General features: G+C 39.4%; 1 protein-coding gene across 1 annotated transcript; it reads left to right on the top strand.

Annotated features, from left to right (window-relative positions):
• The first annotated feature begins 6,656 nt into the window (after positions 1–6,656).
• LOC131030408 (triacylglycerol lipase SDP1) lies at positions 6,657–11,283 on the top strand. Its single transcript, XM_057961238.2, has 3 exons — positions 6,657–8,922; positions 9,422–9,565; positions 9,678–11,283. Exons 1-3 carry the CDS (start codon positions 7,483–7,485, stop codon positions 10,998–11,000), a joined length of 2,907 nt encoding a protein of 968 aa, XP_057817221.2. The 5' UTR covers positions 6,657–7,482; the 3' UTR covers positions 11,001–11,283.
• The last annotated feature ends 9,640 nt before the right edge of the window (positions 11,284–20,923 follow it).

Here is a 20,923-nt window from a genome sequence, read left to right on the forward strand (position 1 = left end):
TTATTCTCACTTCATATCCCCATCTTTAAGCCTTAATTAAGGTATTTTCTAGAGGCAAGGTAGTCCAAAGTTTTTCAATTTAAGGCATCACAACTAGTGGAGAAACCCCATCTTTACTTTTGGAAGAGTTTGAGCTATCAGCCAACACAGGTTGATTTGAATGGTTGAGATACTCTCATTGCGATCCAAATAGAGTTTATTTGGTGTTTGGTGGACATAAACTGCTAGAACATGACAAAACTGGGGATGAGCTTTTCTCATGTTGGAAAAAAAGAGTAATTTTTGTATTTGGCTTCTTTGTTAAAATAAATGTCTTATTTAGGACAACATAAGAAAAAAAAAGGTTTTCAAGGTCCTTCCAAATGTTTTTTTGTGAGGGTCTTTGGAGGCAATTGTGGTCTATTTGGAATCTCCTTTTTGGTCTGTTGGGTCTCAAATCAACAGATTGGATAGGTTCTAAGGAAATGCCAACTCCTATGATCAAACCCTCCAATTGACTTGGCCAACTTATAGAGTGAACCTATTTGGTTACTAACTCTCTCACTTCAAGCTCTGCAGGACCTAGGCGGGTGTACCTATTCACTTGTTGTTCTTAATGACCGGTGCTTTTTATAGCAGATTAAGTGTTTTGATCTGGTTCCCTCCTATCTCAAGATGGCATAGATTCCTAGGATGGAGATATAGCAGATGAGTTCAAGATTGTTGTTGTAGAAGCTATTCGATCTATGTTTCTTACTTAGTTACTCCTGTTGCTTTTAAAATGACATATGACGAATACGGTGATAAGTGTAATCTGTAAATAACCAGTGCCTTCTTCGTTGTTTGGGCTACAGAGTCATTATATTTTCTTCAGGACTTATTATGCGAACCTGTGAGACAGCTTTTTAACCCACCCCTTTATGGACCTGTCGGTTATTATATCTTTTGAGATCAATTGAATACTTATATCATAAGTTGCTTGAACGAATTTAACCCTACCCTTAAGGGACCATTCAAGTAAGCACTGCGAAGAACAATTACAATTCGCAAGCAGAACTTTTATTTCAACTTTATAACATATAACATAAATTTCATTCCAAGAATATGAATAACCTTATCTCTTTAGATAATATCACAAGCGATTGCCAAAACAAAATGAAATAATCCACAACGCATACGCAAAGAAAACAACTGATCATAGCATGTATTCCATCCAAATTTGTATAACAGAGAACTTACAGGTGGGCATACATTGCTATCTTGTTCCTATTCTAACTTGTTCCCATATTACAAAAAGCCTTTCTCACATATATATGAGAGCAAGAGCCAAATATGAAAAGACGTGTCTTTTCAAAACGTTAATCGTTAATTTGAATATTCCTAACAAACTTAAGTAAAAAGAGATTAAGAATTCCTAAATGATGAATATAATCATCCTCTTTGAAAGTCTTGATCTTAACACTCTGTTTCTTCAATTCTTCTCCTTGTGAAAGGTATTCGAAGATCATCTGGTTGACGGTAGGGGCCATGTCTTTGCTTTGGTCCAATCTTGACAGAGCCCAATCCTTGATGCTTATAAGCTCATTCCGCAAATCTTCCATGGACACTGCTCCTCCTTCTTTATAAAATGAGGGCATTCCAATAGGGCTCCCATCATCCAATTCTTTAAGGTCTCGCTTTAGCATATCTTCGAACTTAGCATGATCTTCTATGTGTGAAGTCCCTTCAGCCTTCTCCTCTGGCGTCATCACATCAATACTGCTTATCACCTCATCCAATCGTGCTTTTAATCTTTCATGCTCTCTTAATGCTTTTATGGTTCCAGCGTACACCCTCCAGTAATGTTTGACATGTATAAGCATGGTGTTGAATCGGTGTTCAATGATGTCATTAACCAATTTATCCATTTTTTGTTGGATATTTTTTATCTGTTTGGTAGCCTTATCTGCTTGATACTTCCAATATAGAGCATCAGAAACATCGTCCAAGCTTTGTCCTGTAGGATACGAGGCATATTCATTCAAAGGAATCCCTGTCTCAAGTTGTAATATTTTTGTTTGCAACTTTTGGTTCTCTTCTTTAGATTTTTCATATAAGCCCTTATAAGTAATATTTTCTCTGACCAAAAACTCCGTCTGATCCATATTTAATTTGGCTACATCCAGGTTCAACTTTGCAGTGACCCTAGGGTCAGTCTTTCCAACCTGATGAATCATGAGGTGTCCAAAGGTTTCTTCGATATCTACAATAATTGGCCTTTTTCCCTTTGGATATAATGCCCATTGTAGGAGAGCCTTTTGATCAGGATCATACCCGGAGCCTAGGAACAATTTATCTACCTCTTGAGGCAACACCTGTTGATTCAAATCTTGTTTTTTCAAGAATCCATCAAAAAGAAGTGCAGAATTTATGTCCCAACCAGAGAAGATGATGACACCAGCTTCTTTTAACATTTTCCTCCCTTTCTCAGGGGTCATATCCTTCATGAGGGTATCGATTTCATCCTGTAATCTTTTTATCTGTTCTTCTTCGGGTCTTCCAGCCATGCTTCGTTTCACATGGGCCCCTGTATACTGGTACAAGAATGAAAGGAATTCCCTTGAAGAGGCGAATCCGTCATCAGCAACGAAATCCTCATGCTCTGTCATTCTTATGTCAACTACATCTTTGATGTTGAATTCACCAGTGTCTACATCCACCTCTGCTTCAAAACTAGGAGGATAATCTTCTCTAGGAGAGTCAGCAGGGATACTACTAGCAGTTGATTTTGGTGACATGTGAGCCAATGGTTGACTATCCTTTTCAGTATTGATAAAATGAAGGAACTGGGGGGGCACCCTATGCATAATCTCTACTTCATGTTGAAGTAGCCTTTTGGCTATCTCCACAGGGTCTTGGAGGTTTCCAAGCAAGTCTCCATCCACCATCCCCCTTGTTCTTTTCCATTTGAAGGCTTCCCAAGTCATTTCGCTTTTTTCTCTCAAAGCCCTGGCCTCTTCCCTTTCAAGGTTCTTGATCAAGTCATCTGGCATTTTAGCCACATGTATTCCGGCCTTTAGTTTTTGTGACGCCCTGGCAGCTCTTACATATCCCTCAGGATCAAAGTTCTCTCTAGGTTCACCCAAAGTCATGCCTTAATAATCTAATTTATTTTGAAGTAGATGATAGCTTTTTGAGCTTTTAACAATAAAATCGGAAAAAACCAATAACCCTGGAACAATGGACTGTTTACCAAAATCCGTAAGATGTTTGGCACTGACCGTAGATAACTGTCTCACAATCTCTAGGCTAGCCACCCTGTTTGGTACTATAATTGGAAGCATGTATGGCTTTCCTTCATACCCAAATACCCTGATTTCTGTATGATTATTGTGGCAATACCAGTCACCCCAATTGTGATCAATCTGGGACTCTGGAGAGAAGTCTTTTGGCCTGAGGAATCTCTTGATTTCAGGGGACAAAGTATAATCTCTATGTTGCCCAAAGGCCGCACTAAGGGGTTTCACAAAATATTCCTGAAAGTGCCAGTACTGGTTGTTCATGAATCTTTGATCCCATGTAGAAACCCACAACTGAACTGGTTTCTTCAAACCATTCTTATCATAAGCTCTGATGCAGAAATCATCTGACCAGAAATTGATTTCTTGTCCACAATAAAGAATAATATGCATCAATAAAGAGTACAATGAAAAATGGATATTCACAAGGTCTCCTTTCAACTTCTCCAAACCATGATTTAGGGCATCTGCAACATAAGTGGCATAATCAAATGACCTAGGGTCTTTCGATTGTAAATCGGCACACAAAACCATAACCCCAATATCCATGAGAGGATGAGCCTCTAAGCCTAATACTTGGGCTGCAGCATAGTATGTATATTTAAAATACGGATGGAAATGGTTGACATCGAATGGCACCTTGTCATTTTTGCTGAATGGGACAATGGACCCGCCCACTTTCGGCCGATGAATAGGTAATCTCCATGTTCTGTAGATGTTTTCCAAGCTAAAGAATTCTTGCGACAGTTTCTGCATATTGATTTTCTCCTCTACTTCCCAGTCTAGATCAAACACCATATCAATAGTCTGTTTGTTAATCACCACCAAGGGATTCCCTCGGTAGTCGCATATGGTTTTGGTTCTCGGATTATAGCAATCTACCAAAGCTTTCATTAATTCAACATCCACAAACACATTTGGGACTACCAATTTCCCTAAGTTTTTCTTCCATAGATTACTTATGGGCTCAGGAGCATCCCTTCTTTTGTAACTAAACAAGAACAATTCATGTCCCCTGATTTCGGTCCATATGTCTCCCAGATGTTCAAATCTATCCTCCAATCCTTCTTCTTCACTTTTGATCTTTTTAGACCTCACGCTGGATGTCGGGCACTGGTCTAGCAAATCCTGAGTCAAAGCTCTACCTTCCTTTTTCTGTCTTTTGGGCTTCTCTTCAGGGTTTAGCTCTTTCCCTTTCCTACTCTTTTTAGAAGAAGAAGACGGTTCCATAATAAATACGAGAAATCAAACTTACTTGGAAAATTTGTCTAGCTCCTCTGATTGTCGTTCACGAATTCCAGCAAACTCTTTGCAGCTTTCAGTTTCTTAGCATCAATCTGGTTCTTATGAAAAATTCGATCAGTTCAGCTATAATTGCATGGGCAACTTGTGCACAGTTAATGCCTCTGCATCTATAACGGCTGTTCAAATGTTTAAACTTAATTGCAGATGTGACATTCTTCCCTTGGGCTTTTAACTCTTTCGCGGGAAGTACTGTTCAACTGAAATGATCGTAAATCGAGTTTTCGATGAAACCCTTGTCTTCGGCCGGATACTTTAACCTTTCATCGAAAGCTCACTTCCTTAGATATCACTTCATCGGTGAATAGCCTATGTCGAAAAACCCTTTTCAAGTCTCCTCGAAATCATCTTTTCTTCAATGAACTTTCTTTCGATAAGTTACTCGCAAGTTTCATCGAAATCATATTTCGATGAGTTCTATTCTTCGGTGAAAGTTCATGCAAGCTCTTCGAAAGTCATTTTTCTTCGACATCCCCCTCATCGATAAAACCCCTCTGTTTTTGTTCGATACAATGCTATCGATGAGATTTGCATTTCGATGAATGCTTTTTGAATTTCTTCGGCAGTTGTTTCTTATCGAAATCACTTTTTACCTTTTGCTTTTTGCTTTTCAATGAAACAGGAGTTTCGATGAGCGGCTGCTTTCATTTATCGAAAGTGATATTCCGCCGAAGACATTTTTACGTAGTACTTTACACGTCATGCTTTATTTCGATGAAAGCATTTCTTTCGGTGAAACTCCTTTTGAGATGCTCGATATGACATTTTGGTCGATAACCTTTTAGTTTTCACACCCTTAGGAAGATTTCTTTTATTTTCAAACATAGTGTTCGACATGGTCCATGCTACTTCTCTACCTGAATTTTGGGTTAGCTTGGAGCAATCTCCTACTTTGACTTCAATTTTGGTAATGGTTTGAGATATAGGAACTGTTTTTATTTTGTGGAACATATGGTTGGAAAGAAATTGTTGGAACTTTCAAAGTTATTAGTCTTATTAAGTATATCTGGCAAAGTTTTGGATTCAATTAAAGAATTATTAATGGCTAAATATTTTATGGAGATTGTCATGTCTACTTCTGACAGTTTGATTTCACAAAGTTGGAATTGGGTTATTTTAATGTCTATACAAATCTTATTAATTGGATCAAATCTTCACATAAGGTGAATAGAGCTACAAATGGTCTCCTCTGTTAGAATTTTTTAAGATTAATACAGATGGCTCTTCACGAGATGGTCTAGGTGTTATAGGGATGGAGTTGGGAGTAATAATATTGGGTTGATTCACTTCTTTTTCTCTTTAGCTATGGGGATTGTTACTAATAATCAAATTGAGGCTTGGATTGTCCTTGTAGCTATGGAGAAAGCTTGTGAACTAGGTTGGAAAAATGTTATATGTGAGATGGATTCCATGATTTTGGCATCCTTGGTGAATAATGGAAATGTTTCAATGTCTTCCTAGAAATCAAATTTGTTATGTGGAGCAAATTCTTTGTACATCATTTTTTTTACTCTATCTTTTTTATTTATATTCTTAAAGAGTGGAAAGTTGTTGCACATTGTTTGGCCAAATAGGTGCCTATAGTTATTCGTTATTAGAATGTTGTGGACTGGAGATATTCGTCTCTTCAATTTCTTAAACTCCTTCAAAATGATTTGGATTTAGTGTATTTCTTCTCATTTAGATTTTATGTGCTTTTGTGGTTTTGTCAATTCCTTCAAATCTTAGAAATGATAAGTTTGTAATAAACCTCTTTAAATTTTAACTCTTTGAAATTTAATAATAAACATTGTCATTGAAAAATCTTGTAATTTCTTCAGATTTTAAAATTAATTTTTTTAAATTATAATTAATAATTTATTTGTGATGTTGAAATTATTCTCATAAAAACTGCATTTTGTTCAATGGCAAAATAGAAAGTAGGCCGACTCTTCCATGGAAGCATTAGCTTAGATTAGAATGGCATCCGAAGCTTGGAAAGAGAGTATGGTCGTCATTAGGTATCTTCCAACTCCACATTTGCAGGTGACGTCATGGATAAGCATTAAACTTTAGCCAAATCCGAGGCGATGAGTCACTCATGATCATGAATAATCTCCGGTCAAACTACTATGGAGCAAAAACGTGTAAATTAGGCCTATACAGATGAAATAAAACTCACCGCAGACAAGATTAAGATCATGTGGGACCATGGTCGCGGGCTTCAAAACATAAAGCTAACGGCCAGAAGTTTGATAGCCATGATTTTGAGTAGTTTAAGAAAGCAATCAGCCGTTTTCATCTGGATCTGCAGATTCCCTTCACGATATCTGAAATTGGTTTAGCGGTGTTCTCTATTTAGGATTCAAATCGAAAAAAGGTCTGGTGGGTGCAATGTTTACTGAATTGTTAATGGCCATGGCTGAAATTGGCTCGTGCTTTTGCTTCTACAAGAAATCGGGATGTTTTTTGAATTGAAAAATTTGGGGGAAGCAGGTAAAAATAACAATAAACAGAGAAATTGGGGGTGGTAAAGAAAAATGGAATGATGAGCTTCACAGATGTCTGCGAAATTTAAAGTTGCTGAGGGAAACATAACCGGTGGACACGCCAGAGAATAGGATAAGGCTGGGATCCATATAGAAGGACGCAGAAGCCAATCAAACAGTGGTTGAAACTGATGAAAATTTGGGCACTTTCATAGCAGTCTTCCTCTATTAGGGAACAATAGATGAAATGAGTTCTTGATAAGGTAAAGTGTCCCGGAGGAGAAGACTGGAGATTTATTTCAGCTTGCTATAGCGCTCTGCAAATTCAGATAAACCCCCAATCCATATAAGAGGTCTCTGGTATATATTTCCCCCCTTTTCAGCCCGTCTTGGGCCTATTTCTTTGTTCATCTCATTTGATCAGCACAAGTTGTATAGAATATTTTGTATCAGAAATGGATGGGAGTGCCGAGGCTAATGTGGGCACATTCCTAATAGGTCCATCAACAGTTTTAGGCAGAACAATTGCTGTTAGGGTCCTGTTATGTAAATCTCTATCCGAATTTCAGAAAATTGTTGCTATTGCAATCTCATTATACCTCAATAAATGCGAGAGATTTTTGAGGCGAGCATACAGGACGACATTTGCTCCAGTTTTCAACTGGCTCCATCCTCGGAACTCGCATGCTCTTTTAGCCTTAATTGTTGGCATAGCATTGATTTTGAAGCGATATTCTTCTGTAAAATCCAAGGCTCAGGTTGCATATCGTCGGAAATTCTGGAGAAATCTCATGTGCAATGCACTTACATACGATGAATGGTCCCATGCTGCTAAAATGCTTGAAAAGGAGACTCCCAGGAGAAACGAGACCGATTTGTATGATGAAGAGCTTGTGAAAGCTAAGTTACACGAGTTGCAAAGGCGCCGGAAAAAAGGTGGCTTGCAAGACATAGTATTCTATCTGAGAGCTGATTTGGTTCGGAATCTGGGCAATATGTGCAACCCGGATCTCCACAAAGGCAGGTTGCAGGTACCCAAAGTTATCAAAGACTACATAGATGAGGTCTCAACACAGTTGAGAATGGTGTGTGATTCAGACTCAGAGGAAATACTCTCGGAAGAAAAGCTTGCATTTATGCAAGAAACAAGGCATGCTTTTGGCAGAACTGCTCTTCTTCTGAGTGGGGGTGCATCTCTCGGTGCTTTCCATGTGGGTGTTGTCAAGACATTAATAGAGAATCACCTTCTACCGCGCGTGGTAGCAGGAGCAAGTGTCGGATCAATAATCTGTGCTGTAATTGCCACAAGGACATGGCCAGAGCTTCAAAGTTTTTTTGCAGATTCTGTGCCGACCTTGCAGTTCTTTGATCAATTGGGCGGCATATTTACTGTTGTTCGTAGGCTGCTAACACAAGGGGCACTCCATGAAATTAGACAGCTGCAGAAGATGCTTAGATCTTTAACGAGGAATCTAACTTTCCAAGAAGCTTATGACCAGACAGGCAGAGTTTTGGGCATTTCAGTTTGCTCGCCTAGAAGGCATGAGCCTCCTAGATGCCTTAATTATCTAACTTCTCCTCATGTGGTGATTTGGAGTGCAGTTACTGCTTCCTGTGCTTTCCCTGGATTATTTCAAGCCCAGGAATTGATGGCCAAGGACCGACACGGAGAGCTCATTCCCTATCACACTCCATTTCAGGTAAGTCCTGAAGAATCGGGCATCGGGACTAGGCAGTGGATTGATGGAAGCTTGGAAAGTGACTTGCCAATGATGCAGCTAAAGGAATTATTCAATGTGAACCACTTCATTGTCAGTCAGGCTAATCCCCACATTGCACCACTGTTAAGATTCAAGGAATTTGTGAGAGCACATGGAGGGGATTTTGCAGCAAAGGTATGCAAGTTTGTCGCTTAAATTTGATTTTTCAAATTATATCTGCTTTCCTCTGGTATCATTTTTTTCATCTCAAACTCAAGAACTCAAGCTGAAGGAAAGACTTCAAATCCTGTGTTATCTACCACATTAGATTCAATTAATCAGAAATGCTTTAGTGCACATACAACACCGAAATTGTCAGGCATAGAAATTAAGTTGTGTAGTTAAGGTTTTGGCTATGGCAGTTGTTTCTAACTCTCAACTTCCATAGAAGATATGAATAAGATCCCATTTCAGAATTTTGTACAGGATATCCACAGCTTTACAAAACCATCTTGAACCTATACATGTTCTTAAAGTTAACCAGCAAACTTGTCCCAATCTCACTTTTTTTTTTGGTCTCATTTTCAAATCTGAATTTTTTGTTTAAGTTGTTCGCGTCTGTCTCTCCGAATCCTTGTAGATGCCTCCTCTGTAAAGTGCATTACTGTTGACGTATCTAAATTCTTTATTGCAGCTAGCTCATCTATTAGAGATGGAGGTTAAGCATCGGTGCAATCAAATCTTGGAGCTGGGTTTTCCCTTGGGTGGGATCGCCAAGCTTTTTGCCCAAGAATGGGAAGGTGATGTGACCGTGGTTATGCCTGCCACTCTTGCACAGGTAATATTAAGTATTATCAAAGTTTGACGTACATTGTGTTTGGTTTATCATTTGCAAATCTGATGCAAAAATTCTACTCCCTAATTGACACTGCAAATTTCATTCTTCTCAGTTAACTAAATTAATTCAGAATCCAACTCACTTGGAGCTTCAGAAAGCTGTTAATCAAGGGAGGCGATGCACATGGGAAAAACTCTCTGCAATAAAAGCCAACTGTGACGTTGAACTTGTGCTAGATGAGTGTGTATCTTTTCTCAATCGTCTCCGTAAGCAAAAGAGGCAAACAGAGAGGTCTTCCCCACAAGGAACCAGCAGTATGATGAGATTCAGTGCGGCAAAGAGGATACCCTCATGGAATGTCATGGCCCGTGAAACTTCATGGGGATCCCTTGATGAAGAGGGTGTTATTGAATCTGGTAATCATCAAGGAGGACCATGGGGAGGACCATCTTGGAGAACACTCAGATTCGCTCGCAACAACCCTAATGGCAGTGACAGTGAGAGTGAAAATGTGGATTCCAATGTTTCTTGGACAAGAGTTGGTGGCCCCTTGATGAGAACAGCATCTGCAACCACATTTATTAAGAGTTTTGATGTTGAAGGAGAGTTCAATAAGCAGTGGAATAGAGAGGAGATTCAAAATGAGGCTACTTCTGAATCTCTTCAAGACTCTGCACTTCCCTACTCTTGTGCTGCTTGTATGTCAAACAGGGGTGTACTTTGCAACAAATGTGGTAACCAAAGGAAACAGAATGTGGACTGGAATGCAAACAATTCTGGAAATTATACTGATACAGAGAATCAGTTCAACTCTTTTTCCGAAACAAGGAACTTGGAAAACACCTTACCTAAACCACAATCTAGAATTACAGTTGCTGAAGGTGACATGCTCCTAGCTGAAAAGAGTCCTACTGGAACAGTGCTTAATGTTGTTAAAAGGGAAGACATCGCCCTTGTTAACAGGAGCCTCAATATTGCCTCTCCCCTAAATGCTCATGCTTGTGAATGTATACCACTTAGCCTAGAAAAGGACTTCGTTGATGATGGATCTTCAACAACTTCTGATGGTAGTAATATGGATAGCGAGGCAGATGCTTGTTCACCTGCATGTAACAAAGTTGGGAAGGATGCCGATCTTCCAACTTTTAGGCCACAAGGTATCTTTGAAATTGATAGAATAGGTCCATCAAACCTTACTGGGATGCACTCCGACATTAACAATAAATTCACAGACCATTCATTCATGGTTGAATCCCAAGATTGTGTCGATAATTTTGAACATGAAAATGGCAAAGCTGGAATTCAATCGTCAAAGGATTGCAGGAAACCTATAGTCCCCAATGAGTTGGTTGGCTTCGATCAAAATGCTGTAGATGAATGGAATGAACACAACTACAAACCAGAGAATGATAATGCAGAGGGATCGAGACAATAAGTTGTCTGTAATGTAAAAGTTGATGATTCTGCTATTGAGAGGGGCATTGGTGGGAATTGTGAACAGTGAAGGGTTTCACCTTATGTACAGAGATTTCATATGGGTGTTTGAAACTGCATTCCCAGATGTGGGTCTTCACATTCGAATAGTGTAACAGGAATATCTGATCGATTAGAGACATGTTAAATTTGTAAATTGGCTATTGATCATTCATGACCGTCATGGTGAGGTTAAAAAATGATGGAAGCTTAAGTTTTAGATATTTTATAAGTTGTTTTAGATTCTTTAGGTCCTCACATGGTGTTTATTTGGACCTTGGTATATCAGAATTCAATTTAGTTATGCCTTCTTTCTCTGCTATTAGTGATTGCTGTGTAGGGGAAGAAAGTGACTATAATGTAGCAATATGAGCTTAATGATCTAATTCTATTATGTGCCAAAATTGCAAGTCAAAAAAATAAACAATGGAGCAGCCATACAATGTTGTACCAACACATCCAAATGTAAGATATTCATAAAGAAGTTGGATTGTATCTTTTGCCTCCTTTGAATAAAGGGCATTTTTTGATGACTGAAAATTTTTAAGTTGATGAATTTTGCTAAAGACCACATTTAAGCCTCCGTTGAAGGGCATTCCACTCTATCAATGAATTATCAGTCTGGCTTGCATCCATAGCCGAATGGGCTATGCCTAGGCTATCTTTCTTTTGACACATTTTTGTTTATGTGATCAGAAGAGGACGTGCTTTTGAGCTATTTTCAGAATAGAAGAAATTGTCAATTTTTAATTTGTCTTGGGAAGCAATCCTATGGTATCCATGTGAGAAACTGTTTTCATAGAGTAGATAATCTCATGAAGGGTAAAAATCTTGCTAGAATCCCTCCCTTTTAGATTTCAGATTGATTTTGTTGCATGTGTAATTCATTTATAGTTTTTACTTTCTTGTCAATAAATTTAGGGATGGTTATATATATATATCAGAGTTCCCAAACTCGCCGCGAGTTAGGCGAGTTTGCCAAGTTGGCGAGTCGAGCCAAGCTCGGCAAGTTTTGACAACACGTGACTCGGACTCGGCAAGTTTTGCTCATAACTCGCCTGACTTAGGCGAGTCAAGCGACTTATGGTAAAACTCGCTGAGTCCAAGCTCCAGGACTCACGCCGCGGCATGTCAGATATGGCAGACAGAGAGGTTGAGGCTATGGCTATGGCAGAGGAGGAGGATAGAGCACGATCTGGCACAGGCACAACTGATGTTGATCATTGTGGCACCTCACAGGCGGAGACTATCGCTACTCAGTCATCCAGGACCTACCTTAGATGCCTTTGTAGGAGGCAGACCGACTACTATAACGTTGAGGCTGAGGATGAGCTAGAGCTTCTATTTGATGATGTTATAGTGTCTTTAAGCTTTATTCAATAACGGGTGCATGAAACAAGTTTTAAATCGTTAAAAATCTCTAAATTTCAAAGGTTTTTTTATTTTGCCGAGTCAAGTCTCAGAACTTTGATATATATATTATAGCATTCATCATTGTTCCAAACAATGAGACAACCAATTTCCAAAAAAATTTAAGCTTGTTGACTACACAAAATGTGTGGGACCACTAATTTGTGAAAGCTCTTAAAAATTCTCAATAGCACCTTCTAAAACATTTTAGATAGCCTCCATGGAACTATTCTTTGTATGGAATAAAAAGAAAAACCCACTTGGAGGGTTTCTCATTTTTATAAAAGAATATAGTATTAAATAGATATCCATGGACTAGAAGTTCAAAAGGCAAAAGGAAGACGAGGAGAAAAAGAAACTTGAATTATTATTGAATTTGTTATTAACATAAATGATAATAAAACTAATTGTTCTTTATCAATCTATAAATTTTCCTGTATGTTAATTGTTCTTTATTTATTATGCGTTGACTAGTGTGTATGTTGGTGTATTTTTGCATAAAAGTTAGCAAATAACATTATCCTAGCTTGCTAAATCAAACATTTGGCAAACCCTAGTTTAGATTCTTTGTTAGTTCAAAAGTGAGCAGCGTGCATGGATGTACTCTTCTTTTACTTTTGTTATGACTCAACCGAGGTGCAAAAATTCTTTACAAGGGTGGTTTTGTTATAAGACTAACCCTAGCTTATTAAATTCATAATTTGACACATATCTAGTACAAGCTTATGAGCATATTATGTATAATATTTTATTGTCACCATTGAATATGTAGATGCCCAAAATTAGACAAGCATCATGTCATGTCTAATGATGACATCAATGCAAAATAAAGTTATCTAGGACAACAAAAATATATTTGTGGTAGCTAACTTAGGTCTCTAAGGTGAAACATCATTTGTCAAACCTTTAGGAACCTCTAGTTATCTTTTGTGTAAATTTCTTATTTATTACAAGTTTTGTTTCGTCTTGTTTTTATCCTGTTTATAAAAATTGCACTTCACATTTTGGTGAATTCACCATTTTGATAGGTGGTGAAAGCGTGTTCATTATGGTATTTTCTATATTAGTCACAATATTCTTGTTGGCATTGTGTTGTCATTGATGTCAACCGGTATGGGATGACCATCGGTAGTAGAGATGTATGTGCAACACCGCTATGGAGAAGTACAAGATGTGATAGGATGAGATATCTTGGATATCACCTTGTGTTGCAAAACACCGGTAATGGTAAGGAGAGTATGTCAACTGTTAAGAGAAAGTGTTGACAATGGGCAAGGTGTTTGAGTGGTTATTTGTGATGAAGAGGCAGAATGTTACCTGAATCACATCAACACTAGAAGAGAAGAATGAACCAATATGTTGTGAGGTTACTGAACAACATGTCTCCCACCGGATGAAGATGCAATCATCATGAGAAGAAATGACTGACAATGAATGTGCTCACTTCAGATCACATGTGCATGTTTCAAGAGATGTTGTATAAACAGGGAAGTCACATGAGTATATAGCAGAAAGCAGATGGTGTTAGTCCACCAAGTAAGTGGAGCTTATCTCCTATTATACATTGAGTGCATTATAGTTTGGAGAGATAAGTGTGAAGTGTTTGTCACCTTGACAAACCGGTAGAGGAATGAACAAGATTGATAAGGAAGAAAGGCAAGATCAAGCAGATGCAGTCTGAAGTAGAAAGATCTGATTGAAGATGGAATCTTGTGAAGGTTGATGACATGGTGTCATCAAGAGTGGTAACCGGTATGTAAGTCCATCGGTTATATAAGCAAGGTGCAGATGCAGAAGACCTCCCACTTGTGGGGAATGAGCATATTTTGGATTTATCTATCTGGAGACTGATTTGAAAGTTCCATCGATAGTTCAAGATAAGGGTAGATATGATGAGGTAACTAGTACAGTAAGTAAGACCGGCTGGGTTAGCAAATCGGAAGAGAAGAGGAACCGGTAGGTCGATCGATGATCCTATATGGACCAACTAAAAAAGTCAAGTTAACATATGGTTGATGTGGATGCCACATGGGATCAAGGTGGCAAGCTCGCAGAGGTTGGTGAAGTGTCGTGTGGAGTTAGGTATCTCGACTGGTGTGCACTAAAAGTGGATCTCGTGATTTGTGGATCAGGTCAGAAGCATGTGGCTCGAGGAAGAATGAACAACATAGAAGAATCAGGGAGTTGTTGGCGCCTAAATCGAAGCAAAAAGATCAGACTATTAGAAGACCTCGAGAAGGAAACAGTAGAGGCATTAATGGTGACCGACCAAGACGTATGTCGACAAATTGTTTGCAGGTTGCTAAAGATGGAAGGCGTGTTCTGGAAGGCGCATTGATAGCGAACTTATGCAGTTGGATATCAGGAAGATCAGATCAAGCAAGATCTGATTGGATTTGACTTGCCTTGAGGATGGTGAGAAAACCCTAACCGTCCAAATTTTGAATTGGTTTTTGGCGAGAAGTTTGGGCTATAAGTATAAACGGCAAAGAGATTGTTTAGTGCTACTGAATAGTAGAATATTGTGTGATTGCGAAGTTGAAGACTTCTGCAAGTAAGAGCAAATCAGCCAAGTGCTCAACAAGCATCTGTAAAGAGAGTGGGAGTGAGAGAGAACCTGGTTCAAGCATTCAACCGGTTGGAGAGAAGAATCGGTAGTGTTCTACTGGCAATGCAAAAGTGAAGGAGGTTGTAGAGAAGATAAACAGAGAACCGGTAGAGAGGACAATCAGTGAAAAGCAGAGTAGTGAAGAGGAGATTCAGTGAGAGTAGTACAGAAGAGAGATAAACTGGTAAGTCTTACCAGCAGAGAAGCAGTAGGTGAAGAGCAGAAGAGAAGTGAGTCGCTGAGGCAATGAAGGTATCTCACCGATAGAGTAAGATATATATAATGGCTGCAAGATTCACTTGTAACAAGATAACCACTTATGTATTTGATGTTTACATTGTGAACATTGAGTTGTAGCTCGGTGCAGGTGTTGTAGCTCCTTGGGTTGGTGCCCTAAAGTCAAGGGTTGGTGCTCCTTTGGGTTGTAGCCCATAAATCAGGTAGGGATTGGTGCTCCTTGGGTTGGTGCCCTAAATTTTGTAACTGTGTTTATTGTGAGGTTGGATTGGAGCAATAGACTCCAGCAACATTGCTCACCAAGGTTTTTCCCATCTTGAATTTTCCTCGTATGTGTTGGCGTTATGTGATGTCCCCTTGTGAGTGTGTTTGTATTTAAGTTAGTCTCCTCCATAACCGATAAGTGTGCATTGAGTTAAATCTATCAACCGGTATGCTCACATAGGATTGCAAAAAGAAAAGAGATTTGAGAACCACTTATTCATCCCCTCCCCTTCTCAATGATGCATTGTGTCTAACAATTGGTATCAGAGCCTAGGTTCCCAGTTAGAAGAGTGTTCTCCAACTTGGGTAGATTCCAACCTAAGGACACAATGGTTTGTTTAGTGTCATTTCCTGCTCCAATGTTTGATGGTTCAAACTATGCTATTTGGAGTTGCAGAAAGGAAGTCTTTCTTTCCTCCCTAGGGGTTGATGTATGGATATCAGTTATAAATGGTCTCCCGAGGAATATCAGTCCTCCCTTCGGATCTGAAGAAGAAAGAAGTTGCTTGTGCAATGAAGAAGCCATTAAGGTCATATTCAATGGGCTTACCGGTGATGTTTCCTCACAACTGGACAAGTGTAAATCGGCAAAGAGTTTATGCGATAGACTAAGGAAGTTGTATGGAAATGAACCCTACACCACTAGATCAGTATGTGGAAGTGAGAAGAACTATGCAACAGATTCATGTGCAGATAATGAAGGCAGATCTGTTAGCAGCTGCAACAATGAAGATGAAGGAACCCACCTCTTCATGGCTCAAGAATATGAAGATGAGGAGCACACATCTGAATGTGATAGGGAAAATAGATCCCATCGGTGAGATGTGTTTGGGAGTGATAGTGAAGGTGAAGAAGAAGAAGAAGAAGCAGAAGTTGACCTTGAAGATGAGCTTGTAAATGCCCTTGAAGAACTCAATAGAGTAAGAAAGGAATACAAGCTATTCAAGAATGTTGCTATAGTGGAGCAGAACTGGTTAATCAAATGCCTTGAGGAATCTGAAAAATGCATCTCTGAGTTGAAGACTCAAGAAGAAGGCACCAAGGAGTGTCGGTGTGAAGATCTAGCATCTAGTCTAGAAGTGAAGAATGAAGAAAATCAGAAGCTGCTGGGAGAAATGGAGGTTCTCCAAAATAACCTTGAGAAGTGTCAAGAGGAGCTCAAGGTAAGAGTCTGGTTTGATGGCAGCAGTGATGCCTTGGACAAGATGCTGAAGAATCAAAAGCAACTTCATGTCTTACATAACCTGCAAGTACCTGTTAGCATACATGTCGGTAACATCCTGCATATACCGGTTAACATTGATACCAATTGTTAACATTTACTCATTGAAACATGTAGTGGTGATCCATCATTGATCTGTAGGTGAGTAGTCAAGGTAGCATCTACACACACTTATCTATACATTTTCTTCTTTCATATCGGCAACAGTACGTTCTTCCATGTTGCCTTCTTCACTGAGGGGGTGAATGATTGTTTCAATGTGCATAACTCCCCCTAAGATCATGCATCTCCTTTAGGCCTTAGAAGATATCACCTGTGCATTGAATGCACAGTGTCGATCCATGGTCTTCTTCCTCCATACTTAATTGATCTCATTCTTCTTCCCATTTTTCAGACTTGGGAGCAGGTCTTTCCTTCTTCTGCTGAGGTGTCCTATTTCCTGATTTTCCATCACAGCCAGAAGTAGTGTTGTAGTAGCACACAACATCCATCCCAACTTCATGTTTGGGGAATCTCTTTACATACTGGTTTGACCATCTTTTTCAGGTCATGTTGTTGTGACTAGCAACCAAAACCGGTGAACCTCTTGCTCCTATAGGGACATTTCTCCTTTGGTTCCAAGCAAGTTTCTGACTTTCATATGCTCTAAATCCATTTTTCTGCAGAACATAGTTGTTATACTGGCCTCCATGTGACTGCAGGTTCATCTTCCTGCATTCAAACATTCTATGGCCAAGACCTTTGCAATTATGACAAACAACATTTGCATAACCAGGAGAGGGAACATGCATGTATCTATTCCTGGAAACATTTTTCTCATATGCATGTTGTCGATGAGATCCTATATTATTCTTTCTAGATCTCTTTCTACATTCCTCTGCCCTATGGCCATAACCATTTTCATGCAAAGCAGTAACCGGTAAAGGATGGTGTAAGACTTACAAATTCATTTTTCCATGCATGGGGAGATCTTACCGGTTTAGCATCTCCATTTCTGCTTCTTCGGGAATGGACTCTAGATTGTCCATTCTGTGCAACTCTTCCATCTGGTCTTTTCTTCTCCCATACTTGCTTTGCCCTGTCGGTGGTAGTATTTCTTTGTCCTATGTCGGTAGGAGGTCTTCTTTGCTGCTTCCTCATTTCCTTGTTTCTGGTGAAGTTGTCTTCTCCCATCTTCCCTTTTCCTTTGGGATCTACATTGTTCCTTCTTCTTGCAACACCGATCTTCTTTCTTGTCTGCAAGTCCTCACCGGTTGTATCTAGATCAACCTTCTTCTAGGGAGCATTTCTTACTGAGAAGGTTTGGCCTTTGTTTTCTCCATTTGAGGAGACAAAGAGAATGTCATGGTGGGGGACATTCTTGCTAGTGGAGCATTCATCGGCACCACTTCCTAAACACTCAGTATCCTAGTTCATAGCATTAGCCCCGGTAGCATGCAATGTGGAGTTCATGTCTCAGGTGGTATTGGAAAAGACTTGAATGACATATGTTGGTCCCATGGTTGTTCATGCAGACATGCATGCTTTTGGGCTAACCTGTTTGATTCTTGGTATGATGATAACATTGCCTAGCATTGTGTAAATCCAAGATCATGTCATAGGCTATGGTGGATATAGTGGAGTTGAAGGATCATCCGATGATCACATATGATAGCTAAACCGATATATGGAGAAGATGGGAGTTTTGGTATTGTACCTGACCGGAGATAAGAACTTGAGATGTATGACTCAGGGGGAGTTCAAGTGCTCATCATGAAGATTCTCATAATGAAGAGTCGGCTTGCTTGAACTTGAAAGGTTACTGACTGCCCAAACTGCGGGAGATGGAAATTGCAGAGGTGTTGCAGGTTGATCGGTAAGAGAATAGTATTCACTGACACATCAACAATTGGTATCATTCCCTCTGCAAATTGAAGTTCCTTATTAAATGGCTTCGGACCTGCATACTCAATTGGTGTCAGTTGATGGTTAAATTCCCCATATCAAGTGTTGTGACTTGAGAAGATGTAACAATCGATGACAAGATAACAAATGGTATCAAAGGAAGTGTTACATCCAATGAAGACAAATGGGGAGAAAGTATTTTGTCAGTGACCGATACATACAAAGAGAAATAATATACTGTCAGTGCCCTTTGCCATGTTGTCAAAGGGGGAGAAGGATTATGTAGTATGTCGGATACTACATGTGTTGACATCAATGCCAAAGGGGGAGATTGTTGGCATTGTGTTGTCATTGATGTCAACTAGTATGGGATGACCATCGATAGTAGAGATGTATGTGCAACACCGCTATGGAGAAGTACAGGATGTGATAGGATGAGATATCTTGGATATCACCTTGTGTTGCAGAACACCAGTAATGGTAAGGAGAGTATGTCAGTTGTTGAGATAAAGTGTTGACACTAGGCATGGTGTTTGAGAGGTTATTTGTGATGAAGAGGCAGAATGTTACCTGAATCACATCAACACTAAAAGAGAAGAATGAGCCGGTATGCTATGAGGTTACTGAACAACATGTCTCCCACCGGATGAAGATGCAGTGATCATGAGAAGCAATGACTGACAATGAATGTGCTCACTTTAGATCACATGTGCCTGTTTGAGGAGATGTTGTATAAACAGGGAAGTCACATGAGTATATGGAAGAAAGAAGATGGTGTTACTCCACCAAGTAAGTGGAGCTTATCTCCTATTATGCATTGAGTGCATTATAGTTTGGAGAGAGAAGTATGAAGTGTTTGTCACCTTGACAAACCGGTAGAGGAATGAACAAGATTGATAAGGAAGAAAGGCAAGATCAAGCAGATGCAGTCTGAAGTAGAAAGATCTTATCGAAGATGGAGTCTTGTGAAGGTTGATGACATGGTGTCATCAAGAGTGGTAACTGGTATGTAAGTCCACTGGTTATATAAGCAAGGTGTAGATGCAGAAGACTTTCCACTTGTGGGGAATGAGCATATTTTGGATTTATCTGTCTAGAGACCAGTTTGAGAGTTCCATCGATAGTTCAAGATAAGGGCATATATGATGAGGTAATCGGTACAGTAAGTAAAACCGACTGGGTTAGCAAACCGAAAGAGAAGAGGAACCGGTAGGTTGATTGATGATCCTATCTGGACCGACTGAAAAAGTCAAGTTAATAGATGGTTGATGTGGATGCCACATGGGATCAAGGTGGCAAGCTCGCAGAGGTTGGTGAAGTGTCGTGTGGAGTTAGGTATCTCAACTAGTGTGCACTGAAAGTGGATCCCATGATTTGTGGATCGGGTCAGAAGCGTGTGGCTTGAGGAAGAATGAACAACAGAGAAGAATCAGGGAGTTGTTGGTGCCTAAATCGAAGCAAAAAGATCAGACTATTAGAAGACCTTGAGAAAGAAATAGTAGAGGTATTAATGGTGACTAACCAAGATGTATGTCGACAGATTGTTTGCAGGTTGCTAAAGATGGAAGGCGTGTTCTAGAAGGCACATTGATAGCAGACTTGTGCAATTGGATATCAAGAAGATCAGATCAAGCAAGATCTGATTGGATTTGGCTTGCGTCAAGGATGGTGAGAAAACCCTAACCGTCCAGATTTTGAATTGGTTTTTGGTGGGAATTTTGGGCTATAAGTATGAAGGGCAAAGAAATTGTTTAGTGTTGCTGAATAGTAGAGTATTGTGTGATTGCAAAGTTGAAGACTTCTGCAAGTAAGAGCAAATCAGCCAAGTGCTCAACAAGCATCTATAAAGAGAGTGGGAGTGAGAGAGAACCTAGTTGAAGCATTCAATCGGTTGGAGAGAAGAACCAGTAGTGTTCTACTGGCAATGCAGAAGTGAAGGAGGTTGTAGAGAAGATAAACAGAGAACCGGCAGAGAGGAGAATCGGTGAAAAGCAGAGCAGTGAAGAGGAGATTCAGTGAGAGCAGTACAGAAGAAATATAAACTGGTAAGTCTTACCAGCAGAGAAGCAGTAGGTGAAGAGCAGCAGAGAAGTGAGTCGGTGAAACAGTGAAGGTATCTCACCGATAGAGTAAGATATATATAATGGTTGCAAGATTCACTTGTAACAAGATAACTATTAGAATATTTAATCTTTACTTGGCTTAGGTTTATTTGTATTTGGTTTAGGATATTCATTTGGAATTCCTACATGTAATTTGT

The sequence above is a fragment of the Cryptomeria japonica genome, chromosome 7, assembly GCF_030272615.1.
Source record: "Cryptomeria japonica chromosome 7, Sugi_1.0, whole genome shotgun sequence".
In the NCBI taxonomy this organism is placed as follows: Eukaryota; Viridiplantae; Streptophyta; class Pinopsida; order Cupressales; family Cupressaceae; genus Cryptomeria; species Cryptomeria japonica.

Excerpts from the sequence above, each read along its gene's own strand:
- LOC131030408 (XM_057961238.2), top strand. The coding sequence starts at position 7,483 with ATGGATGGGAGTGCCGAGGCTAATGTGGGCACATTCCTAATAGGTCCA. Across the intron at positions 8,923-9,421 it reads GAGGGGATTTTGCAGCAAAG|CTAGCTCATCTATTAGAGAT; the intron begins GTATGCAAGTTT and ends TCTTTATTGCAG. Across the intron at positions 9,566-9,677 it reads TGCCTGCCACTCTTGCACAG|TTAACTAAATTAATTCAGAA; the intron begins GTAATATTAAGT and ends CATTCTTCTCAG.